Raw genomic sequence first — 26,805 nt, forward strand, 5'->3', positions numbered from 1 at the left:
TGCCAGAAAACAGTATTTCCAATTAGAGTCAGAGGGTTTTCACTGCCTGGTAGATAGGTGCAATAGGATATGTAAAGTACAAGACATCGGATTGGTATTTATCTTCTGAAAGCTTGTCATCTCAGAATATGAAATGGCAGGTAGGGAAGTAGCTGGACACAGGCATGACTAAGGCCAGCATGGCTAGCATATAACCTTGTAAATGAATATTCATCAACACTTCGGCCAAGCAGACAGAGTAGAGATGGTTCTACATAAGAAAAAGCCAAAACCAAAGGTAAGCTAAAGGACCAGGAGGACATCTGGTCTTCAGAAGACAACTTTTCAATTTTCAGTTGAAAAGTAATGTTTCCAAAATGTCAGAATAATATGTATATGTGTGTGTGTATTCTCCTTAATACACATGTATGCATTCCCTGAGGAATAACATGGAGGTGAGTCTCATTGGAAAGAGTCCTATGGGAAATAGATTCACAGAAAGCAACATCTGATGCTCACATATGTCTCAATCTGAAGCAAAAAGACTTCTGTTCATTACTGAAGGTCTGAAGTTTGATCATTATCCTTGTTATTTTATTAACTTCTATGGAGATCTCTAGTTTTATTTAAAGCTATGTTGTGGTTTAACCCCAGCAGGCAGCTCAGAGCTACATGATCGCTTGCTCACTTTCCCCAGATGGGGCAAGGGAGCCAATCAGAGAGGTAAAATTGAAAGAAGTCATGGGTTGAGATGAAGACAGTGACAGCATCATAGGTACAGCAAAAGCTGTGCACACAAGCAAAGCACAACAAGGAATTCATTCGCGACTTCCCATTGACAGGCAGATGTTCAGCCACTACCAGGAAAGAAGGGCTCACCATGCACAATGGTGTCTTGGGAAGACAAATGCCATCACTCTGAATGTCCCCTCAGTCTTTCTTATTACCCCAGATTTTATTGCTGAGCATGATGTCATATGATATGCAATATTCCTTTAGTCAGTCTGGGTCAGCTGTACTTGCTGTCTCCTCCCAATTCCTTGTGCAACCCCAGCCTGTTTGCTGGCAGGGTAGCATGAGAAGCAGAAAAGTCCTTGGGTCTGTGCAAGTACTGCCCTAAAGCAATTAAAACATCAATGTGTTATCACCACTATTTGCATCAAAAATCCTAAATGCAGGATTGTATGGCATCATGAAGAAAATTAACTCCATCCCAACCAAAACCATGGCAAGTCTGCTAGTAACACAAAGGTGAACAAAAGCTGAATTTGGTTCCTTGTGTTGTTTAAAATGTAATTCCAGGGGAATCTTTGTGTTGAATAAATAAAGAAAAAATAGTCTTGAAAACTAATAGATGCATAGTTGTCACATTTCTTTTTGTCCTTTACAATAATATTTGGGAATCAAATGTGGATACACTAAATAGATAAGACATTATATATAACCTGGAGTGTGTTAGATACCAATAGATACATTTCACAGGTGCAGGAGGAATTTTGTGAACATGAATTTTGTATATATGATATATTTATACCCACTGATGCCTGTAACAGGACTACTATCTTTTGACAAAATTACAATCTAGTTCTAGAAAGACACCTACTACAGACTTCAAGGAAAAAAAATAAAGGACAGAAAATGCACCATATGCCTTAGCAATTACTTTTTATTGTTATAAATTAGGCTTTATTCCCTATTTTTAACTCTTTGAACTTCCAAATCATAGCAAGGACACATCAGATAGCCTTGCTAGGTAGGAGAGCCATCTGATAGATACTTGCTCAGCGGAGTCTGATGCAATGACCTATAACTTTACTGTAAGTCACAGACTGAATTTTTCAGTCTGTGTCCAGAGCCCTATAGGTCATTTATCACTCTCACTTTTCCTCTGTGAAATATCAACAACTTTTAAGTTTACACTTGGAAGTGGCATTCCAATGTCTTCCATAAATAAAAGGGTATACTGATATTCAGTGCTCCTCTACAATACCCATGCTTTGTGTAGGACATCCCAGTAGTGCTTAAGAGGTTGCCTACAGAAATTTCTAATCTGTACAGAGCTGATAGTTTCTTGATCACTGTCCAGAGACATGTGTCTGTGTGTGATTCTTTGTTCCTGCAGGCACGATACTGTGTTTTATTATATTTTAAAAGTGCCTTATTTGATTATTTTTTTCTGCCATACCAACCATTCCACAACTCTCTGAAACATTCCCTGTCCTTTTTGTTCATCACCATCCCAAATTTGTATGATCTGAAAACTTCCCAGGAACAAATGTATGTTTACACTAACATTAATTCTCCATATTGAAGAGAAAGAATATTATACAGGCAAGGCACAAAAAAAGAGTCTTTACAGGGCATTACTTGTCTTACTGCATTTATTTGTTATATCACCACTAATCACACTGAGGCTATCAAATAGGCAGATTTAATTCGATTCTGGATGTGCGCTTCTGATTTTCCATGGTGCTGTTTTTTCACTTATTTATCTGAATGCTGGAAGCAGAAAGTCAGGCCTTATAAAAATCTAATTATATTATATAAACAGAGCAGTTTACATTATCTTACATATTTGTAATCTTGTCAAAAAAAGATATCAAATCTCCCTGACATAATCCACTTTCCATTAAGCCACGCTCTCCTCATAAGAGACTTGAAGGTGCCACACAATAAGAGGACTATCTATGAGAAGTTAGTAAAAAAAAGATGAGACAGTGGGAACTGAAGGGTTAAATTGTTCATTTACTCTGCTTCCTGGTGGTTGAGAACACTTCCTTTCCCTTGTTTCAAACTTCTGCTCTTTGCCTTCAGGCCCAAGCCCAAGAAACAAGTCAACCTCCTTCATCTGCTGGTTGGCAGCCAGTGCTGCATGGAAAAGTAATCAGAATATCTATAAATTGGACAATGTAGCGTGGGGTGCAACACAGGAATTGCTGGAGACCTATGTCCTCCTTGCACTGAAGAACTAGTCCAGGCATCCTATACACTGTATATATAGATAGATAGACCTATATGTATGTATATGGATATATATACCAGGTTCATCATGTTGTATGCTATCTTAAACAGCACTGAGCACATCTATTTAAGCACTGAATAGACATAGGACCCTCAAGGAAGGGTCACAGAGGTCATTCCAGCAGAGCCTCCTGACATGCTTTGTATGCAACATCCCTTTTAGAAACTGGATTCTGATGGTGTATTCCCATAATAATTCTAATGGAAAACTTCCCAGTGCTGGAGGAAAGGCAGGAGCAGAGCAATGGTAGATGTGGTGTCTCTGGGTTGGGATTAACAGGATCCATGATAATAGCCAGGTTGTCTCTAAAGCACTGGCAGTAAAGGTAAGGCCAGGGTGCTCCTCAGCACATCCACCAGCTAAATATTTAATAATCACACATGACTGTTCCATGGAGCAGCAAGTGAAGGGACCCACAGGATGGGATACTTTTGCTGGGAAATAGAAAAAAACTTTGCTATCACGGCTTTCTTATCACTTGTATGCATGTTTTTCATAAGAATGATGATCATTTTTGGTCTAACTTCTGTAACTTCAAGTTTAAACTCCTATAAACATCTTGTAAATAATAGATAAGATATTTACACATGTTGAATATCTGCAAACTTTGGCCTCCAGTGATGTTCAGCTAATTGATTGCAAGGAAAGAGCCAAACTGAAGTCTACTCTCTGATTTGGTTGAATGTTTGCTTAAATATCTTTCTCTTCAGCAACAGCCAATGTAACTGTGGTGAGGAACTGGGACTCACAGTGGGATCACCTGTCCTTGCAGGGTAGTGCAAAATATCACCCACTTGAACAAAATCAGTGAATTTCTACCTTTATTTTCTGTGGAAAAGGTGTATCTGTTCACAAAGTTAAGTCAGACAGCTTCAGAGCACTGTTAAGATTTTGTTTCCATGGGCTAAGGAAGCAGTACCCATACCCCTCTGATCTATCCTCAGTGTCTTTCACTGTTTAACTAACTCACAACAGAATCAGTTTTCAAGCTCAATCTTATTTGTAACCGTATGTAATATCACATATTTTGATTTCAGAATTGAGTGCAAATGTCTATTCAATAGGAATTTTTTACAGTTTGGAACTTTTTCACAGTTTGATGTGAAACCTCAAATGATGCTGGAAGATCTTCCTTGTGAATACTATTTCAGCCTTTCTTAGAAACCCATCTGAACACTCATATCAGTTTGAATATTCTACTGGTTTATTAGTTGCACCAGTTTGCTGGTTGTTGCTGTTGCTTTAATGTGATGAAAAGGTTTTTCTGAATTGACCATTTTTCTTCAGCTCACACGAGTGTATTCCAGTTCTGTCACTCTCTTCTCTTTCCTTCCCAACTCTCTGATAGTTATCTGTCTGTCATTTATATGTCCCCTCTTTGCTGGATAACACTTCATTATTCCTCTTAATAGAAACCTTAGTACAAAGCAAAGTTGTCTTCAAAGCTTCCTACAACACACAGCATAGCAGCACATTACATAACATCCCCCATTCAGGAATTCTTCCAGTAGACTGTATTTGCTGGTGCTGACCTTTGCAATGGAGCCATGACAGTTTGTGCCCCTCTGACCAAGATTTCTGCCCCTTGTCACACTGCTGTTCCTGAATCCTACACGCAATGCATGCACTGTGCTGATGCTGCCCCTAGATCTCAATCCACAGACAGCAAATGGATGGCTTCTAGGTAACAGCAGAAAGCAGTAGCATATCTCTGAATCTGCTATGGTTTTTTTTCTATGTTACCTCCTTTGCAACACACTGGGGAATATTGAATAATGAGTATTTCCTAATGGAAGCTGAGTTTTCAGCCAGCTGTGGCTCACTGTTCCAAAGTCAGACAGCATTTAAGCCATTAATGATGTGTGAGACAGAGCAACTTAAAAACATCAGATTTTGAGAGACAGTATCAATAGACATATTCGAATGTTATGTAGATTAAAAGCCTTTTTGTTTGTTTGTTTGTTTGTTTCTGTAGTTCCCCTGTATGCTTCAATCTTGAGGAAAATTTTTGCTGTATTTTAATGTTTCTGTATCTCAGTGATTTCTGCCACTCAGCACCCAGCTTGATCTTTTTCATGCTTTTCTCCTGAGGCATACACAGGAAGAAATGAAGATTGTGTAGAAAGAAAGAAAGAAACACTGCATGGGTTTGTTCTGTTCAGCCTAAAGAATTTGGCAAGTAGTTTTCTCTGATGTCTTTTTGATATGTGTATTTGGTGAAAAGTGTTCATGAATAAAGAGATTGTGCAGCAAGGATTCTACTGCTTCATGTAAAAGTAGCTCATACTCCATCTACTGAGTAACAGGGTAAAGAACATCTATTTGCTACTGTACTCCAAACCTACCATCTGAATGGCAGATGATGGTGCATACAGCACACAGCTGTTTTCTTTTTTTTTTTTTTGGGGAGGGGGTTGTTTTTTTTCTTACATATATTCAGAAGTATACAAATCTAGATTTGGACTTGGGATTAAAATGTTCATCTCACACGACATACTCCTTATTCAGGCAGGTGGCCTGCATTCATTCTTAAAGCTGTCCCAGAGTCACCCATGGCTACTGAACTGGCATTTATGCAGAGCATTTCTGTCTTTAGCTACCTTGATTCATGTCTCAAGCAATAGAATGACATAAATGAAAGAAATCAATAAGGAAGCAAAGATACTGATGAAGTTGTGGACTACAACCTGGTACTGAATATAAAGCATGTTTCGAGAGGAAGGCTAAGATGCACTTCAATAGCATGTCAAAGTTCCTACAAACTGATATCCAGAGGGCAGTTTGAATCCTATTAGGCAGAAAAAGAAAAAGAAAGGGAAAAAAAAAAAAAAAAAAAAAGGAAAAGAAAAAGAAAGAAAAAGAGAAAGAACTAGAAAGAAGAGAAAGGAAAAGGGAAGGGGAAAGGGAGATGGAGATGGAGAAGGAGGCAGAAAGGGAAAGGGAGAGGGAGATGGAGAGGGAGAAGGAGAAGAAGTGAGAAAGGGAAAGGGAAAGGGAAAGGGAAAGGGAAAGGGAAAGGGAAAGGGAAAGGGAAAGGGAAAGGGAAAAGGTAAGAAAGGGAAACAGAAAGGGAAAGGGAAAGGGAAAGGGAAAGGGAAAGGGAAAGGGAAAGGGAAAGGGAGAGGGAGAGGGAGAGGGAGAGGGAGAGGGAGAGGGAGAGGGAGAGGGAGAGGGAGAGGGAGAGGGAAAGGGAAAGGGAAAGGGAAAGGGAAAGGGAAAGGGAAAGGGAAAGGGAAAGGGAAAGGGAAAGGGAAAGGGAAAGGGAAAGAAAGGGAAAGGGAAATGGAAAGGGAAAGAAAGAAAAAGAAAAAGAAAAAGAAAAAGAAAAAGAAAAAGAAAAAGAAAAAGAAAAAGAAAAAGAAAAAGAAAAAGAAAAAGAAAAAGAAAAAGAAAAAGAAAAGAAAAAGAAAAAGAAAAAGAAAAAGAAAAAGAAAAAGAAAAAGAAAAAGAAAAAGAAAAAGAAAGAAAATAAGAAAAAAGAGAAAAAGAGAAAAAGAGGAAGAGGAATAGAAAAAGAAAGAGGAGGAGAAAAAGAAAAAAGGAAAAAGGGAGGGGAGGGGAGGGATAATGCAATATTCTCCTCCCTTTTAGAGTTTCAAACAGAAAGCACTGATCTTTGCACAGCAGCACTGCATTCTGCAGAGGCTCCTCACAGCCTGCCCTTTAAATGTCAGGTGATTCTAAACCCTTCTGGAAGGCAGACATGGGATCACAACCTTCTGGATTCCATCTGAGCACATAAAGGAAGAACTGGGTTATTTAGACAAGGCAGAAACAGAGTGCTGTGATCTTAAATCTGCAGTCAAAAAGTTAATGCTCTTCACCAGGTTTAAGAGATGCAAATCTATTTTCCTTCAACACAATACAAAACATACTGCACATTCATGTTTAAATGATCTCTGCTTAACTAGACTTACTTTTGTTGAACTAGAGGTCTAACATAGCCCGGGCAATATTAAACACGCATTAGGTACACTCTGGTTTGGCAGGAAAGGAAATTAAGGGATTATTCTGCTCTGGTGTCTCCCACGACAATCCCTGATTCCCAGGCTTTAAGCTGACTGCTGTCCCCACTTGCCCTGCAGTCCCAGTGCTGGAGTGAACCAGTACACTACTCAATACTGCTTTAATTTCATGTTTGATCTACAGCAAGGGCAAGAAGCCAGAGTTAAGGCCCCTGAGGGTTAAAATGATTTCCATGGCTGCTCCATGACTTACATCCCCTCCCCAAACCAGCTTGTTTCAGAGTGCCAGGTGCCCCCTTGAAGCCTCACTGATGACCCCATAATTGATGTTTCAATCCAACCTCCTGCTCTGAGTTTAAATTCTCAGTGTGTGCTTTTTTCCCCTAGATCTGGGTGCACTCTCCTCTCCCCCATGCGCTGAGCAGCACAATAACAGCCAGCTCCTGCAAGGAAGGGTGGCAATGGATGGGTGGATGGGTGGGTGGGTGGATGGACGGATGGACAGATGGGTGGATGGGTGGGTGGGTGGATGGATGGATGGACAGATGGGTGGATGGGTGGATGGATGGGTGGGTGGATGGGTGGATGGATGGGTGGGTGGGTGGGTGGATGCATGGGTGGGTGGATGGATGAACGGAGGGACGGATAGATGAAAAGACCCGCCTCTCTCCGGAGGAGCCTCCCCTAGCAGAAGCCGGGATGCCGAGAAGCCCGGTAGTTTCCGAGACTTTCCCTGCCCCTCCTTTCCGTGACTTGCAGATTCTCGGCTCACTTTCTTTCCTTGGTGGCTGCTGCCCTCCGCTGGAGCGGAGTGGGTGTTGCAGCAGAACATCTGCCCAGCCAGGGACGGGGCAGCAGCTCCAACCCCGCTGCCTCTGCTCCATCCTGGGCAGCTCAGGGCAGGGATCGACTTTCTGGTAGATCCGAAGCCGCGTTTTATCGATCTCCAGAATTAGCCGTGCCCAAGTCTCATCACTTTCTTGTCAGTCTTCTTAGTTTTTTTCCTTTGACAGTCAACAAGTTGTTTTCCATGAGCCCTCTCTACCACTGATGGAATGCAGAAACTTAAAATAAAAAGAAACCATTATTTTTTTTTTCTCCAGAATTGTGAAGCCATCAGCTGAAGAATCTTGAGCTATGAGGGGTGTTGCACTTGTCCAGGTACAAACTCTTTGATAGGGTAGGTAATAGCAGGACAAGGGGAAAATGGTTTTAAGTTAAAGGAGGGAAGTTTTAGGTTGGATATCAGGGGAGAGGTTCTTTACTATGAGAGTGGTGAGGTACTGGAACAGGCTGCCCAGAGACGTTGTGGATGCCCCATCCCTGGAAGTGTTCAAGGCCAGGTTGGATGGGGCCCTGGACAGCCTGGTGTAGTATTAAAAGTGGAGGTTGGTGGCCCTGCCTGTGGTGGGGGAGTTGGATCTTCATGAACGTTAAGGTCCCTTCCAACCCAAGCCATTCTATGATTCTATGAAACGCTTTGGAAAGTAAATTAACTGTGATGCACCTTCAGCAATACCTGCTAAATGCACTCCTCTCCTATCTGTATGTTTTGTAGTGATTAATTCTCTCTGTGTGTATGTGTGTGCATTAAGCTGAATTCAGTTTTTCACTGTCACTGTGCCCACTCCATTAGTAAATGTGATACTGACATGAGTACATGCCTGTCACCTAAAAGGTGAATAAACTCAGCACATTGAAACATCCTCCTAAAGAACGATGGCTTTGCACAGTTCAGTTTTGCCAGTGTACAAAGCATAATAGCTAAGATTCTAGGCTATTTTAGCATACTCAGAGCCTAAACCTCACTGCTTTGTGTCAAAGATGTGCCACTAAGTTCATTGGTCACTCTGAGTTTCTAGGAATTTTTTACTTTTGTCGGAGACACGAGGGTGATGCTGTGATCCTGGAAGGTGCCTGGGCTGCAGTTGCTGCTGGATGCATTATGTGAGAGGAAAACACAACTGAGGGCAGAGAAACAGAGGGTACACAAATTCTTTGTCCTCCCAGGTACCTTCCCAACACGGATCTCTCTTGCTCCTGCAAAGCAAAGGCCAGTCCCTTGAGCTGCAGTTAGACTTCCCTTACCATTTTAGTTGGATTCAGCTTACAAAAAGCACTGACCCTTTAGTAATGGCATACCACTGTGCTAGTCACTGTAGCTTCAGAAACAGTAGATGTAAGTGGGTTGGGTTAAGTTGGGTCATGCTGACCTAACTCTGTGTTCACTTATGACATGAGAAAACAACAGCTCCCTTCTATCTGTGTCTCCTTTGAACACCTTTGCTCAGAAGTTCTTTTTCCTTTCCAGGCAGTGACTTATCTGTCCATGAAGTTGCACTTTACTACTGAGTTCCTCTTAAGGCATGTCTGCACTAAGTATTTCCACTTTCTCAATATTTTTTATGCTATGGATTTAATACTGAGAATTAAACACAAGGGTCTGGAAAACTTGAAGATGAACCAAGCTTGTCCTCAGGACACTTAGAAAGCCAAACACTGCTGCCTGCTCTGTCTGGGCAATTCATCCTGACAAACTGGCTACAATAGCGGGATTCCCTTTGTTTTGCTGCTACTTTTTGCTAATGTTCTTGCTCCTCAAGTATAAAGGACAGGCACAAATCAGGACTGTATCTTAGCTTTCTTTTCCTCCTGTCTCTCTCTCCCAGTGGCTTTGTTCCTTCCTTCATTATGTCCACTTTGTTGCTTTTCTGATCCATGCACCTGCTTTGACTTCAAACCGTATCTGCTGCCCTTCCCACATTTCTCTAAATTCTTCCATGTCTCTTTAACTGATGGAACCCCACTTTCCCTCAGGTAATGCCTGCCTTTTCTTACAGATGTTTGTTTCGATGTAACCCAGCAGGTGGCTCAACATCACACAGCGATTTGCTCACTCCTCCCCAGGCAGGATGAGAGAGAGAACTGGAATCAAAATAGAACATGTGAGTTGAGAGAAAAACTATTTACTAAGAAAAGGAGGACTGAAACAAAAATGCAACGATAATTATATAGGTAGGTCACTCTGCAAGTAATGTCTCCCGTTTGTTTCCATGAAAACTACAACAGATACAAGGAGCACAATAACACTATTTGATAGAACAAGTTCTCAGCTACAACACAGTATTATCTTTCAGTGTAGGCACCACCATTAGCCATGCATTTTTGCCAGCAATGAAAAAGAGCCTGCATGCTGCACTCAGAAAAATCTGCACCAGTGGAGATGACAGCTGTGCATGGCCATTCAAAATGTGGATTGTCTTCCATGACACTGTTACCACTGCTGAAACACACCATCCACCACCTCACTGTGCTCACATCCACTGTTTGGTCTCCATAAATGTTCAGCAAGCATTGATGAATGTCAGTGAGTGCAATTTTTCTGCATGGAGGAATTCAGTTCTACACTTTTGCTTTATAGGCCATGACATGTCTTCCATGTCAGACACCATTTTGTCAGAGTGCCCCTCTGCTGCCATCTGTCAAACAGCAACAAAATGTAATGGAATACTAGTGGGCAGGTTCAACCTCTACTGCCACACTACCAACATCAGCCTCTGATGTCACGGGCCAACATAATAACACAGGAGGCATTACTTTCAGAGTAGACCTCATAACCACAATGCAATTGCTTGCCACCCACTGACCAACACCTTGCTAAACAGCACAATGACTTTTCCCCTCTGATCAATGCCCAGCATCCCCCTCTCCAGCCAGCTCCCCACAACTTTATCATAGAATCATAGAATCACAGAATGGCCTGGATTGAAAAAGACTATAACGATCATCTAGTTTCAACCCCCTGCTATGTGCAGGGTTGCCAACAACTAGACCAGGCTGCCCAGAGCCACATCCAGCCTGGCCTTGAATGCCTCCAGGGATGGGTCATCCACAACCTCCTTGGGCAACCCGTTCCAGTGTGTCACCACCCTCTGAGTGAAAAACTTCCTCCTAATATCTAACCTAAACCTCTCCTGCCTCAGTTTAAAACCATTCCTCCTTGTCCTATCATGATCCACCCTCGTAAACAGTCATACCCTCTCCTGTTTATACACTCCCTTCAAATATTGGAAGGCCACAATGAGGTCCCCTCAGAGTCTTCTCTTCTCCAAACTGAACAAGCCCAGTTCCCTCAATCTTTTTTCATAGGAGAGGTGCTCCAGCCCTCTGATCATTTTAGTGGCCCTCCTCTGGACCCGCTCCAAAAGTTCCATGTCTCTCTTGTATTGGGGGCCCCAGGCCTGGATGCAGTATTCCAGATGGGGCCTCACAAGAGCTGAGTAGAGTGGAGACAGTCACCTCCCTCTCCCTGCTGGCCATCCCCTTTTTAATGCAGCCCAGAACACAGTTGGCCTTCTGGGCTGCAAGCGCACACTGCTGGCTCATGTCCAGCTTCTCATCCACCAGGACCCCCAAGTCCTTCTCCGCAGGGCTGCTCTCAAGGCGTTCTTCTCCCAGTTTGTATAAATATCTGGGATTGCCCCAACCCAAGTGCAGCACCCCTGCACTTGGCCTTATTGAACCTCATCAGGTTCTTGTGGGCCCACTTCTCCAGCCTGTCCAGGTCCCTCTGGCTTCCCTTCCCTCCAGTGTATCAACTGCAGTGCTCAGCTTGGTGTCATCTGCGAACTTGCTGAGGGTGCATTCGATGCCATTGTCTGTCATTGATAAAGATGCTGAAGTGCACTAGTCCCAAGACCAACCCTAGAGGGGCACTTCTCGTGACCAGCCTCCACCCAGACACAGAACCATTGACCCTTTGGCTGCATCCAGGCAATGAATTCTTAATCCACCAAATAGACCAAATGTCCTTCTGCGTGATGTCATGTGGTATAGAATAACCCTATTATATTATTCAGACCAGGTGTCTCAGCTCCGCCTCACCCCAGCTACCATGCCATCATGGTGGTGACTCTTGGCTGCTGAGTGGCTTGGTCCAGCCCAAGGTGTGCTCCCATTGCCCAGCTACAACACTTGTCTCAGCTGAAACCAGGACCATCTTACACTGACAAGCTCCTTCTAAGCTATCTTCAGGACAGATCCTAAATATATAACTTCTTTGATCAAACTTGTCATCCAAGCAGGTTTATGCTCATCTTCTCTTGGGTTCTCTTTCATGTCATCTTTCTCTGCTCTAATCATTGCTGCTCCTCCTCCTGCTCTCCCTTCCTAGCCTTCACTTCCAAATCTGCTTCTCATTTCAAGTCCTGCTTCTCTCCTCAGTTGATCAAGTAGAATTGCAAGGTTAGCCTTCCTCAGGCCAACCTCTCCCCAGGTTTTCTCCTCTCTTATGTGTGGATTGAAAATAGTATGTGCTTTTTCCATGTCCATAATAGCATACAGTCTGGATACTTCTCTCCTTCTTACTCTCACTTAACTGCTTTCCTTCAATCACTCATACTCACTATCTTCAGGTAATCAATTGGAAAAGCATTTATCCACAAACTGTAATTTTCTTGCCCTTGTTCCTTTGATGCCTTTGTGGCCCTTCTGTCCCTGAAGTTGTTTTCAAGGCTATTCCAGTATTATGATCATCTTCGTCTCCTCTATTGCTTTCTGAAAATGTAGAAAGCTGGGACTACCGACACACTGGGTTTGAGATGTTTGGCAACTTTGTGCTGCTTGTCTGTTCATCATGCTATTTTTCCATGCATTATCTCCTCCTTGTCAACTGGAAACTCCACTCCAGAAAACTCTGGAAGTAGTCATGAAAAAAAAAAAAATGGATACAAAAGCATTAAAATTATGTCAATAGATTTGATTTCTTCACAGGTGACATTAACTTAGAGATCATAGAATAGTAGAATGGTTTGGACTGGATCCCACTAGACCAGTCTGCAAAAAGCCCCATCCAGCCTGGCCTTGAACGTTGCCAGAGATGGGACATCCGGCTTCTCTGGGCAGCCTGTGCCAGTGTCTCCCTACCCTCACAGTAGAGAATTCATTCCTAATATCTAATCTAGGTCTACCCTGTTTTAAATCCATTACTTCTTGTACTGTCTCTACATTTACTGTTAAGAGGTCCCACCTGAGGTTATTTTCTATGCCCCCACTAGGTACTGGAATGCAGCTATAAAGTCCCCACAGAGTCTTCTCTTTCACTGGATGAACAACTCCAGCTCTCAGCTTCTCTTCATATGAGAGGTGATTCAGCCCTCTGTGCATCCTTGTGTCCTCCTCCTGACCTGCTCCCAGATTCAGCCCAGAACACAGTTGGCCTTCTGGGCTGCAAGCACACTCTACTGTCTCATGCTGAGCTTTTTAGCCATGAATACGCCCAGCTCCTCTGCAAAGCTGCTCTCAATCCTCTCACCATCCAGCCTGAGTTTATGCTTGGGATTGCCCCAACCCACGTGTGGGACATTACACTTTTCCTTGTTGAACTTCATGAGGACCATGCATACCCACCTCTCCAGCCTGTCCAAGTCCCTCTGGATGACATCCCTTCCCTCAAGTGTGCTGACAGTACCATGCAGCTTGGCATTATCCACAAACTGGCTGAGGGTGCACTCCATCCCACTGTCAAGGCGATTGACAAGAGAGCATCTAAAACAGAGACTAAGATAATATTTGTGGGCCACTTGAGATCTCAGGATATGTGAAAACACGCTGTCTGAAGGATTTATGAAGAAAATTTTCAGCTGCATGTTTAAAATGAGAATGACGATGAAGATGGAAAACCTGGATCTCACTGATCACAAAATCCACAATGGTGAGAGTAACTACTTAGCTGGCTTCAAAAGGCATCTGCAGAAACAAAGTGCTGACACTGAGGAGGGCTCATTTTTAAATAAGTATTGAGACTGCTGGGACTAGAGAGATGAGAGTGAGAATTCCTTGCTTCCAAAAGATGCAGGAAGAAAAGGTATGGGCAGATATCTGACAGATGTCTTCTCTTCAGTATTATCTTCAGATACTGGAGAATGCACCAATCAGAATGTCTTTTGGAATGCTTACAAATTTAAGTCATTTGAAGCAGTGAATTTCCCTTCATTCTCCAAAGCTGCAAGATAAGTAAGAGAGATTTTAGAGCAGATATCCTCATGGGCTGGCATCAGTAGAAAGGAAGTACTACTACCTAGAAGGAAATGTGCTGATGTTAATACTGAGTTAGTTCTTCATGTCACTTTAGGAGAAACACGCACAACAGAGATCCTTTTGTGAAAAACAATATATGCAAAGCTCTGAGCCTCTTTATCATAGAATCCTAGAATGGTCTGGGTTGAGAAGGACCATAATGATCATCTAGTTTCAACCCCTTGCTATGTGCAGGGTCACCAACCACCAGACCAAGCCGCCCAAAGCCACATCCAGCCTGGCCTCCAGAGATGGGGCACCCACAACCTCCTTGGGCAACCCGTTCCAGTGTGTCACCACCCTCTGAGTGAAAAACTTCCTCCTAATATCTAACCTAGGCCTCCCCTGTCTCAGTTTAAAACCATTCCCCCTTATCCAATCACTATCCACCTTCCTGCAGCCTGTGTGTGCTTGAAAACTCCTAGATTATCTCTCTGACTTCCAGAAGATGTTCTGCTCAATCCGTTCTCCCTATATGTGCCCAGAATATCTCTTTCTCAAAAATATTTCACACAAGGCTTGCATAGGATGTTTCTTGCTGGCTTGAATTATTACTGTCAAACCAAATGACTATTAAGAGTAGTAGCAGAGCACTAAGAAAGTGTGTATATTTGCCAAATGTTTCAGGTGGGAAGAGTATTTCTTTATTTGCTCAATTATCAGATGAGACCCGGCCAAGGACTGGAACAGGCTGCCCAGGGAGGTGGGGCAGTCACTGTCCCTGCAAGCGTTCAAGAAACATGTAGATGCAGTACTGCGTGACATGGTTGAGTGGCCAATATTGATGGTAGGTGGAAAGTTGGATCTGAACGACTCTGTAAGGAGGTGCTGAGGTCGAGGGCAGACGGCCAAGTGTAGTTCCTGTGCTGGACGCCTAGTGCCGCTGTTGGCCGCTGCCGAGCAGGGATAGAACCGAGAACCAGCTGGATGCTGCCGGGCTGCCGTTCGCTGCGAGATCTTTAGCCGGAATAGCGCGGTTGCACTGGAATACGTCCCAGTTCAAAGCCCTTCCAAAGGATCTGCTGCACGGAAAACCATCAGGAAAAACGCCAAGAGTACAAAGCAGGATTGGGAATGGGAAGGAAGGAGAAAATCAACCGAGCTTTTCCCTGCCTGTTGATGTCGTACGCCGTTCCTAAGGAATCAGGAGCCAGGCAGAGCCCATTGGTTGGTAAGCACCGCGAGAAAGAGACGTCTACTTTTAACAGAGAGACGGGGGAGCATGGGACTGAATGCAGAGAGGAGGTTGGCTTGGCTCTCGGAAAGCCACAAGCAGGATTATACGCCGGTAAGTGCAGTATAACGGAGATCCAGAAGGTGAAGATCGATTCTCCCCGCTTTTCTCACGCTTACATCCAGAGGGCAGCTCAGGGCTGTAGCTCTGCGAGAGCGCTGGGAATTCAGAGGAGAGAGGAGAGAGAGAAGAGAGAAGAGGGTAGAGGGAAGAGAGAAGAGAGGAGAAACCCGCCCTAGGAGGCGGCTGGGAAGGGCAGGAGGGGACCGAGCCTTCCTCCCTGCAAGCGGCCGTGGAAATCACGGCAATTCGAAAGTATCGATGCTGCTGATGTGAGCCGGAGAGGACGGTTCTCAGATCTGCGAGGCAGTGATGGAGAGGAAGCTTTCGTCCGAAGGGATCTGTACATGACAAGGCTGCTCTGAGATTTCACACAGCTGACGTGAATTCAGACAAAAGACCAAGATTTTGGAAACGGGAATTGTTCAGGCTGCAGAAATGTGGGATGAATACTCTTTCAGAAATGCTGTTTTGAAATATGGAGACACAACAGGAACTGACTGGAATATGTTGCTGTGGTTCTTTCCTAAGAATAAAATAACAATATTCAAGAGGAGAACTGTTTCTTCATCATTTAAAATTACTTTATTTGGATAAAGAAGTCATCACTAAATAAAAAATGGAGGAAGCCTGCAACATCACTAAGTGCTGAAAGATATGAGAGAAGTCCCTGACACATTCATATAGATTATATATCTTATTGTGACTTTTTTTCCTTAGTCTGTCCTACACACAACGTGCCTTCACCTACGTTTTGCTTTTCCTATCATAAATACCTATTTCACTGCAGTGACTCAAAGGAAAAGAGAAACATCAGCTCTCAAATGATGCACAGTAAGTTCCCTACCGTATTTTACATTTCTTTAAAATCTGAAAGCCTCAGTATAAGGGCACTATCTTCTGATGTGCAAAGATATTCTACCTAAGACCTCTGTGAAGGATCACTGTTCCTCTTATACCTCTTCTGCACCTGAAGCTGAAGGAGAACATCTCCCTGTGAAAGGAGGGGAGTTGGAGTGAGAAGAGTTCATGGAAGCACTTTCTCAGCCTGGATCTGTTCACTACCATAATGATACCTCACAGCACCTCATCTGTCATGATATACCTTACAGTAAAGCAAGGTTGCAGATCCACCTTCTCTCTGAGGTCCGAAGGGTCAATCAGAAGCACTGCTGAGGGAATAAGTGAGTGGAACCCAGGTGTCACTGTCATTTCTGCATGGCATGCGTTAAGAGTCATATTCTGAACTCTGCCTACTGATGTAGTTGGCCATTGGCTGGTTTTACAAGTTTCAGTGTTGCTGATAAAAATAGAAACTTCAGAGATGGACACATCCCCAACTAATGGAAAGAAGAAAGGGAGGGAGGGAGGGAGGGAGGGAGGGAGGGAGGGAGGGAGGGAGGGAGGGAGGGAAGGAAGGAAGGAAGGAAGGAAGGAAGGAAGGAAGGAAGGAAGGAAGGAAGGAAGGAAGGAAGGAAGGAAGGAAGGAAGGAAGGAAGGAAGGAAGGAAGGAAGGAAGGAAGGAAGGAAGGAAGGAAGGAAGGAAGGAAGGAAGGAAATATAATTTAGTCTTCTAGATTCTATCAGGATTTTCCAGGTCAAAAAAATGCAAACAAATGTGCAAACGCATACAGACACAAAATGACTGCATCCACCTGAAGCCGTCAACCAGCCATAAACCTGACTAGTCATAAGATGGACCCTGTTTGCTACTTTCTCCTACTAACACAGTTATGAATTTTTAAAAGAAGAAGTTATGGAGGCATCAGCGAATTACTCAGACTAAAACAAGAGAACATCCTTTAATGGTGAACGAAGCTGAGATCGAAGCATTTGCTTCCAAGACTTTACCCTGTTAGCTTTCCGGCACTGTCTCTCATACCCATGTTCCCACACATCTGTGATTGTCCAGGCCATTCAAACTGCTAAAGATCCTGCTCAGATAAATAAGGCGGGAGAAAAATGGAAAATACCACTACGGAACCCATGGAAAAAAAATTGCAATACATTTTGCTGTTCCATTAAGGTATGGACTGTGTAACCTGCACCGTAGGGTTCATGATTGCAAGAGGTAAAGAGATCACAGCAGCAAAGACGTAGGAGCAATTCCCCGTTGGGCCGCTGGGTGGGGATGTTGGCCACGGAGCGGCAGCTCCCGCTGGCCGCAGCGCGCTTGCAGGCGCAGGCGCCCAGAAGAGCCGTGCGAGCTGCTGGGGAAGGAAAGTGCGGCGGGGCACGGAGCCGGGAGTTCGGGGTTTTGGGACCGTGCTGCTGGGAAAGGCGGCTTTCGGTTGGCGAGCGGCAGCGCCGTGCGTCGGGGCCGGCGAGAAAAACTGCGAGCTATGAAAGGCCGGCTGTGGCGGAGAGGGACGGCGAGCGGGAGGCGGAGCGGCGGCGGCGGCGAGAGGCAAGTGCTGCTGTGGCTCGTGTGCGTTTGCGTGTGGGAGAGCGGGGCCGAAACGCTGCGCTATTCGGTGGCGGAGGAAATGGCGAGGGACTCGTTGGTGGGCAACGTCGCCCAGGACCTGGGGCTTTCTCCGAGCCAGCTCGCGGCTCGCAAGGCGCGCGTGGTGTCCGAGGGGAGCGAGCAGCATTTCCGCCTCGATCCGCACAGCGGCGTCCTGACGGTCACGGAGACGCTGGACCGAGAGCGGATCTGTCCGCACAGCGAGAGCTGCGCGCTCTTGTTTAAGCTTTTCTTTGAGAACCCGGTGCAGCTGATCCGCGGGGAGGTGGAGGTTCGGGACGTGAACGACCACTCCCCCGTGTTCCCGCAGAAGGAGGTGGTTCTGGACATACCCGAAACGGCATCTCCGGGATCTCGGTTCGCACTCGTAAAAGCAAAAGATGAGGACGTGGGGATTAACGGTTTACAGAATTACAGCCTATCCAGAAATTCCCATTTCTCCCTTGCTCTCGAAAAAGGGAAAGGAGGAGCTGAATTCGTGAAGCTCGTCCTGCAGAGGCCTTTGGACCGCGAGGAGCAGCGGGAGCTGCATTTGGTGCTCACGGCCACGGACGGGGGCTCGCCGCCCAGGTCGGGCACGGCTCAGGTCCGGGTGGTGGTGCTGGATGCCAACGACAACATGCCGGTGTTCTCGCGGGAGGTGTACGAGGTGCGCGTGGCCGAGAACAGCCCCCCGGGGCAGCTGGTGGTCCGGGTGTCGGCCGCGGATCCCGACGAAGGCTCCAACGGCAAATTGCGGTACGAGTTCACTGAGATGTCAGAGCGGTCCAGCCAGGTCTTTCAGCTTAACTCTGAAACCGGGGAGATCCGGGTCTGGGGAAACTTGGATTTCGAGGAAGCAGACGACCACGATATTGAGGTCAAAGCCACAGACGGGGGTGGTCTGTCTGCGCACTGCAAAGTGCACGTGGAGGTGCTGGACGTGAACGACAACGCCCCGGAGATCGCGCTGAGCTCCGTGAGCGCCTCCATCCCCGAGGACGCCCCGCCCCGCACCGTGGTGGCCCTGCTGAGCGTGCGGGACCGCGACTCCGGCGACAACGGGCGGACGGAGTGCGCCATCGAGGGCGACGTGCCGTTCAGCCTGACGGCCGCTTTCGCCAACCACTACGAGCTGCGCACCAGCGCGGCCCTGGACAGGGAGACGACGGCCGAGTACAACGTGAGCATCGTGGCCACGGACTGGGGCCGGGCGCGGCTGAGCGCTCGCGAAAGCGTGTCGGTGCGCATCGCCGACGTGAACGACAACGCGCCGCGCTTCACGCAGGCGGCGTACAGCATGTCGGTGAGCGAGAACGAGGCGGGCGCGGTGCGGATCGGCAGCGTGAAGGCGACGGACGCGGACGCGGGCGCGAACGGGCGCGTGAGGTACGCGCTGGTGCGGGAGGAGGGCGAGGAGCGGCCCGCCGTGTCGGTGGACGCCGAGAGCGGGGCCGTGTCCGTCGTGCGGCCGCTGGACTACGAGGAGGTGCGCGCCGTGGAGGTGACGGTGCGCGCCGCCGACGGGGGCTCGCCGCCGCGGAGCGCCACGGCGCTGCTGCGGGTGCTGGTGCGGGACGAGAACGACAACGCGCCCGTGGTGCTGCACCCGCCGGCCGACGGCGGCGCGGCGCTGGGCGAGCTGGTGCCGCGGCGGGCGCGGGCGGGCTACCTGGTGGCCAAGGTGGTGGCGGTGGACGCGGACGCGGGGCAGAACGCGTGGCTGTGCTACGAGCTGGCCAAGGCGACGGAGCCGGGGCTGTTCCGCGTGGGGCTGCACAGCGGCGAGGTGCGCACGGCGCGGGCCGTGGGCGAGCGCGACGCGGCCCGGCACAGGCTGGTGGTGCTGGTGCGGGACCGCGGGCGGCCGCCGCGCTCCGCCAGCGCCACCCTCGCCGTCGCCCTGGCCGACGGCTTCTCGGAAGGCCACCTGCGGGCGAGCGAAGAGGCGCCGGCCGCCGAGCCCGACGGCCGCCTCACCCTCTACCTCAGCGTCTGCTTGGCCTGCGTGTCCGCGCTCTTCGTGGCCGGCGCGGCGGCCGCCGTGGCCGCCAAGGTGCGGCGGGCCCGGCGGGGCGAGCCGGGGACCTTGCCCACCTTCCCGCAGTCCGCCGCCGACAGCAGCGCCGGCTCCCTGCCCCGCAGCTACGTCTACGACGTCCGCCTCGCCGCCGGCACCGTCAACAGCGAGTTCCGCTTCCTCGGGCCGCTCTTGCCCTGCTTCCCCGCCGGGCTGCCGCAGGGCGCGGCCGAGCAGCGGAGCTCGCTCTGCTCGGCCGGCCTCGGGCAAGAAGAAGGCGACTGGGCTGTGCAGGTGAGGGAGCGGAGCGTGGGGGACCGGGGGTAGAGGGAGGGAGGTTGGGGTCAAGGACGAATCTGCTCCTTGCGCGGCTGCGGCGCGGCAGGGAGCATCGGAGAGGCCGTGGGGGTGGTGTCGGAGAGGTTCCCCGAGCGGGACGAGAGGGCGGAAGCGGTCCCGTACCGCCGCTGGGGTCTCGGCTTCTCCCCGGGTTCGGGCTGCCAGCGCCTCTGCGAGTGGCTCCATGCCCGGAGTAGTTGCTGTGGTATCAGTCTGTGGTGTCAGCCCGAGGGTGGCGGCTGGATCGTGGGCAGCTGCGAAGCAGCAGGGCGGGTGGGTAAGGTACACAGCGGGTCCTGTCCCCGCGCTCTGAAGAACAGAGTGGGTAGGGGCCGACAAGGTCACTGCTCCCGTTGACGACATCCACTGTGCCGTGTTTTTCGTCTAGAGCCTTAGCAACGGCATAACTGATATCAGTCTATTTCCCCTCCGTTGCTGTCAGAATTCCCACATTCTCAGCCCACTGTTTTTTTTAACCACTGGCATTAAAACCCGTTAGTAGTTGTGAGGATAGCTTTTGTGTCTTTTTCCCACTCGCTGTTTCTTGACAGCTTTCATGATATGCTTTTCTGAGCTCCTTGTGTAGTGCTTTCATTGGGCTATAGGATTCCTATAGGCTTTTAATGTTGTCCTCCCCCTCCTCTTTGATTCTGGGTAGGAAAGAGTTATCTACCTTTCACATTGTTTCAGATGAGCCTTCCCAGCGTGTCATTAATTCCTGCTTCCCGTTAATGCCCCAATGTCAGCCCTCCACTGTGTTCCCTGCAGGGCCGAGCTCCCCTCTCTGAAGGCACGGCTCCCGGGGCAGCAGAGGAGAATGCCAGTTTGGATCAAAGCCCCTGGCTCAGCCATCAGTAAGGGAGGAGGCGGAGCAGCATCTCGATCCTCGTGGGCTGATATCTTCGAAGTGAAATGAAGGAGAGACCAAACACGCGCCAAAAATGTACCAGGGAAATGCTGTACTGCTCTGTGAGAGTGCAAGGACACTCCTCTTAACCAGTACTTCATGTACTAATTCTGAAATTTTGATAACTTTGGCGGATGTTGCATGCTGGGAACACTGAGCTTTGATATCTAATTGTTGTAGTGCTATTGCTGCTTAGTGTTTAGTGTAAATGGGGAAACAATATTCTTATATTCACGCTATCATTTTCTTACATGTGCTTTTTCTTACATGCATTCATTTTTGTTGTCAAGTGGAATCTGTACTCATGTAATCTATACCATGCCAGGCTGTGTAGCACTTAATCAGACCAGAATGTTTCCAGCAAAGGCATTCTTGAGTAACACTGAGGAGCTGGCTGCCTTTCAGATGGCTGACGTTCACACACTGCACAACCAACCAGGAGTTCAGCAGTTCCCCACACTGTAAAGAGTCCTCTTTGAGCACTGTATTTGCATTGGGTTTGGTTTGGCTTGTTTCCCAACCTGAAGTCTAAATGAATGGTTCTTGAGCATTTCAGAATTATAGAATATAGATATGAAGAGATAATAAAACATTCAAAGCCGCGTGCTATTTCCCATTGCTCACGTATTTCCTGGAGTTGAATGTTTGGTCACAGAAACCAATAAAATCTGCTGAGAAATCTGTCAGAAGATGAGCTTCAATCTTATGTACAAAGTTATTATTGTAGTGAAAAGGTGCGTTAAGCATCACTGTTGCTGTTACAGCCTTCTCCACCTGAAGCTGAAGGGTCACGTGTCCCTGTGAAATGAGGGCAGTGATTGTGAGAAGTGTCTGGGGAAGCTCTTCTCTGTCCAGATCTGTTCCCTACTATAGTGGTGCCAGCGGTCAGGTTACAATAAAAGAAGGGTACGGGTCCACCTTCCTCACTCTGAGGTCCCGAGGACGAATCAGGAGCAGTGGTAGGAGCATAAGGAAGCAGATACCAGGTGGTATGTTGTGTGGGAGGATGGGTACGGCAGACAACATAGCAACAGCATAACTGATATCAGTCTATTTCCCCTCCGTTGCTGTCAGAATTTCCACATGCTCTGCCCACTTTTTACTACTGACATTAATACACATTAGTAGTTGTGAGGAAGGCTTCTGGTTCTCTTCTCCGCTCGCTGTTTCATGAAAGCTTTTATGTTATGCTTTGCTGAGGTCCTTATTTCGTGTTTTAACAGGGCTATAGGATACTTGTAGGGTTTTGATATTGTTTTGTCCAGGTCAGAGCTGTTGTCCCCCTCGTCTTTGATTCTGGGTACGGAAGAGTGGTCTACCATTCATGTTGTATAAGATGAACATTCTCAGCTTGTCATTGACACCTGCTTCCCGTTAATGCCCCATGTATGCCCCATGTCAGCCCACCACTATGTTCCCTGCAGGGCCGAGCTCCCCTCTCTGAAGGCACGGCTCCCGGGGCAGCAGAGGAGAATGCCAGTTTGGATCAAAGCCCCTGGCTCAGCCATCAGTAAGGGAGGAGAAGGAGCAGCATCTCAGGCCTCGTGGGCTAATATGTTTGAAACAGAATGAAGGAGACACCACCATTGCAACAAAAATTACCAGGGAAGCAGAAATCGGTTCTGCAAGAAGCCAAGGACAGTCTCCTCTGATGCTGTATTTTATTCATGTAACAGTTTTGGCTTCTTCTTTTTTTTTTTTTTTTTTTTTTTTTACATTTGGATTTGGGTGCATGCTGGGAATAATGATATACGATGTCTAATTGAGATAGTCCTTTTTTCTCCTAAGTATTAAATGAAGAATGGGAAACAAATTCTAACCTTCAAGATACCATTCTTTGTACATCAGGTTTTAGGCATTCTTTTTTGTTACCTTTTTTTTGTTATCAGTTTTTGTGTTATCTGGGCTCTGGAATAATACGATCTATTTGATACCAGGCTGTGTAGCTATTAATCAAAGCTGAATTTTGCCAGTACTCTTTAACAACACTAAGAAGCTGGCTGCCATAGAGATGGCTGACATTCACACAGTGCACATTCAATCAGGTGTTCCCTGGTTCTGCATGCTGCACTGAGTGGTCTTTGAGCACTGTATTCATTCTTGGATTGGTTTGGTTCCATCATAAAGCCTAAATGAATGGTTGTAGAAAATTTCATTATTATTGATTATAAGATAATAAAATATTCAAAGCAATGTGCTATTTCACCTTGCTCACGTATTTCCTGGAGTTGAATGTCTGGTCACAGAAACCAATAAAATCTGTTGAGACATCTGTCAGAATATGAGCTTCAATCTTACGTACAAAGTTATTGTTCTGGTGTAGAGGTGCATTAAGGATCGCTGTTGCTGTTACAGCCTTCTCCTCCTGAAGCTGAAGGAGAACGTGTCCCTGTGAAATGAGGGCCTGGATCTGTTGCATGCCAAAGTGGTGCCAGTGCTCAGGTTACCATAAAAGAAGGATATGGGTCCACATTCCTCTCTCTGAGGTCCCAAGGACGAATCAGGATTATTAGTAGGTGCTTAAGGAAGCAGATACCAGGTGGTACTATAACTGTTGTGTGCCATGAATGAGGAGCTGTATTCCCAACTTTTATGTGTTGATGATGGCCTACAGCTGGTTTTTGTAACAAGTTTCTGTGTTGCTGATTGCCGTGTTTTCCACTGCGATTGAGCTGACTTCCTTTGTAGTGGCTGTTCTGATGGTTTGTTTTACCTTTATGAGGACAACCACGTTTAGAACAGTGACTATTGAGTAGTTGCTGAGCAGTGCTGCACAGAGCCAGGGACATTTTGGCTTCTCATACTGTCCTGCGAGTGAGTGGTGCCCAAGAAGCTGGGAGGGGGCAGAAGCAGGACAGCTGCCCTAAACTGGCCAACTGCTATTCTCTACCATGTGATATCACAAAGAACTCAGAATATGGGGAGATGTGAAGGGTGGGGTGCCACTGCTGCCCTTGAACTGGCCGGGCATTGGTCAGCAGGTAGTCAGCAGCATCACTTCTCTGTTCTTTGTATCTTCTGGTGGTTGTGCATTGCTCCTTTTCTTCTTCTTACTCTCTATCTCTTATCTGTCCATCAGTATTTCTGTCATTACCTCTATCTGTTTCTCAGTATCTCTCCCTCTATGTGTACCTCTCTCTCTGTCTCAATACCTCCACCTCTACATCCTTTTAATTTGTCTCATGAGTTCTACTTGTGTTATGTTTTCTGATTCTTTCCCCCATCTCGCTGGAAGAGGGTGGTGAATAACGAACGTATGGTGTGCTCTGAGCTGCTGCCAGTTTATAACACAGCAGTGCTTTTTGGAACCTAGTGTGCAGCCTAAGAGGCTGAGATAACACAGGTCTTATCGAAGTCTGCTTAAAAAGAGTTCTTATATGTGTTATAGTGGGTTAATAGCTTCAAGGCACAGTGTCAGCTTTTTAATTATTTTTGGAAGTCTTTCAGTGTGTTTTCTAGAAATGATTTTATTTCGCATCTAACTTTCTCTAAATGTTCTCTGTTGTGCAGTTTACCATTTCAGAGGAACAGGAATAAGGTTATCGTTTTGCTATGACATGGAACATTGGCTTATGATGAGTCTCTTGGGAGACTTATCTGGTGTTTACACTCCACATTGTCATCATATTTGTACTTAGGGAGCCATCGCTCTGGTACTATTAAGACTTACTCTTTTTTCCATTGTCTCCTCAGAAAGCAAGACTGTGGGAACAGGAAAAAGCCATGTTTTCCTCTATTTCTTCTATCTCCCTTTCTCCTTCACCTACCACTTCTCTTCTGGGCTAGTTACTATAGCTCCTGAGAATGTTATATGTGTTTGAGCTGTTCAAACCAGCATGATCCTACTTCTGTGTCTCCTGAGTACATTTCTGGTTTTGTCTATATTTAAACAGCACTTCAGGAATGCAACCCAGAGATCGGCCATGACACAATAATTTATGAGTGTCAGGCTGTAGGGAAGGATATTAGCAGGCCCCTAGAAAAGTGAGAACCGTCAGTCCTTTGGAACTCTACCCCAGAACAAGTGCAGGTTCCAGAAAAACGGTCAAACTCTTTGCAGCAGATGTGCCATCACTCTGGCAACTGTAGAGAGACACCAATCACTGAAATGTACTGGGGCTTGGCCTATGCCTACTACTGCCAGATCAACGCTATTCAGCACACTGAAGAGAAGGGAAGAGAAGGTCTCTATCTGTGATGACAGTGTGACAGGCCCTTTGGATGCTCCAACTTCTGTGATAGGCCCTGCAGTTTCTTCAGCCCTCACTACAGTCCCTATGGTTGCTTTGAGGCCTGTGCCAGTTGCTCTGGTGGCTCCAAGCCCTGATTTGTGCTCTGTGGCTGCTCCAACTACTGCCGCAGGCCCGTAGTTACTGCAACCCCAGTGTCGGCCCTGCAGTTGCTCCAGCTCCTCCATCACAGCCTGTGGTTGCTTCAAATCCTGCCGCAGGCCCTGTAGTTTCACCAGTCCTCAAAACAGGCCCCAGAGTCATTGCATTCTTATCAACGATCACTGGTGTTTCTTCAACTCCCATGAGAGGCCTTGTGTTTACTCCAATGCACCACACAGGCCCTGCAGTTGCCCATTGTCTCAAAACGTCTCTGTGGTTGCTCCAACTTTCATTATACGACATGCTTCTTCTCCAGCCCTTACAGGAGGCTCTGTCGTTGCTCCAACCCACTCAACACACTTTGTGGTTGCTCCACGTGCCATGACAAGCCCTACAGTTGCTCTGATTCCTGCAGCTGCTCCAATTCCTGCAGCAGGCCTTGCAGTGATTCCAACCCTCAAAACAGGCCCTACAGTTTCTCCAGGCCCTGTGCCTGGCCCTTCGGTCTGAACCAAGGAACCATCTCTGTTAGTATCAGTTGCCCCTATACCTAAGATGACACAACAACTGCAAATGTCAACTTACTGTCATAACCCATACAGGAGGCAATAACCATCTGATCCTTGACCATACAGGAGCATGTAGCGGAGTACTGAGTTGTACATGACAAGTTGCAAAAACCACTAAAGGAGGGGGTGAATCAGGCCAACGTGCAGAAGAGAAGGCCATCCAGCGTGCTTTAGATACTGCCAAATGAGAGAAGTGACCAGTGTTTTGTCACTGATCTCGCTCACGGATGATGGAAAGCTCCCTGGGAGTGGTTACAGCCATGGAAGCAGAGTGTACGGCAACAAGGAGGCAAACCCATCAGATCTGTTGCATTGAGGAAACATATTCGTGCCTGTGTAGAGAACACAATTATGAAAGTATGTCATGTAAGATGCACTCGTACCCAAGAGTTACGCTACTAAGCAACATGAAAGCAACCAGCAGGTGGGTAAAGCTGCTAGGACTGAAGTGGTTCAGGTAGCTTTGCACATTTACTATGTCCAAACTATTGCTATGTTATATACAGAGCCATGTGCCTGTTTTTCCTTTCACACACTTCTACATCTGAAGATGAAGAACAACATGTCATTTGTGAATTGACGGCAGTCAGAGTGGGAAGTGTCTTGGGAAGCTCTCCTCTGCCTGGATCTGTCCCCAGCCATAGTGGAACCAAAAATAAGGCTACAATAAGCAAGGTTATGGATCCACTCTGCTCTGTCTGAGGTGCCAAGATCCTATCAGGAGCATAAGCAGATAGATCCCAGGCGTCACTGTCATTTTTGCATGACATGAATGAAGAGCTGTGTATGGCAAAAGAAAACAATGACCGAGCCTTCTTACAGGATACAACCACTGCAGAGAGGGAAGGAAAAAAAA

The 26,805-nt window shown here is 46.8% G+C and overlaps 1 protein-coding gene across 1 annotated transcript; it reads left to right on the top strand.

The window, feature by feature from the left end:
- Positions 1 to 17,497: 17,497 nt before the first annotated feature.
- LOC107054471 (protocadherin beta-15-like) lies at positions 17,498 to 23,329 on the top strand. The gene is made up of 2 exons (XM_015293532.4): positions 17,498 to 20,097; positions 20,911 to 23,329. The coding sequence occupies exons 1-2, from the start codon at positions 17,680 to 17,682 to the stop codon at positions 20,998 to 21,000; spliced, it is 2,508 nt and encodes an 835-aa protein (XP_015149018.2). The 5' UTR covers positions 17,498 to 17,679; the 3' UTR covers positions 21,001 to 23,329.
- The last annotated feature ends 3,476 nt before the right edge of the window (positions 23,330 to 26,805 follow it).

Source organism: Gallus gallus, chromosome 13 (assembly GCF_016699485.2).
Source record: "Gallus gallus isolate bGalGal1 chromosome 13, bGalGal1.mat.broiler.GRCg7b, whole genome shotgun sequence".
Lineage (NCBI taxonomy): Eukaryota > Metazoa > Chordata > Aves > Galliformes > Phasianidae > Gallus > Gallus gallus.

Coding starts and splice junctions, on each gene's coding strand:
- LOC107054471 (XM_015293532.4), top strand. CDS start 17,680: ATGAAAGGCCGGCTGTGGCGGAGAGGGACGGCGAGCGGGAGGCGGAGC. Junction 20,098..20,910: donor AAGGCGACTGGGCTGTGCAG/GTGAGGGAGCGG, acceptor TGTTCCCTGCAG/GGCCGAGCTCCCCTCTCTGA.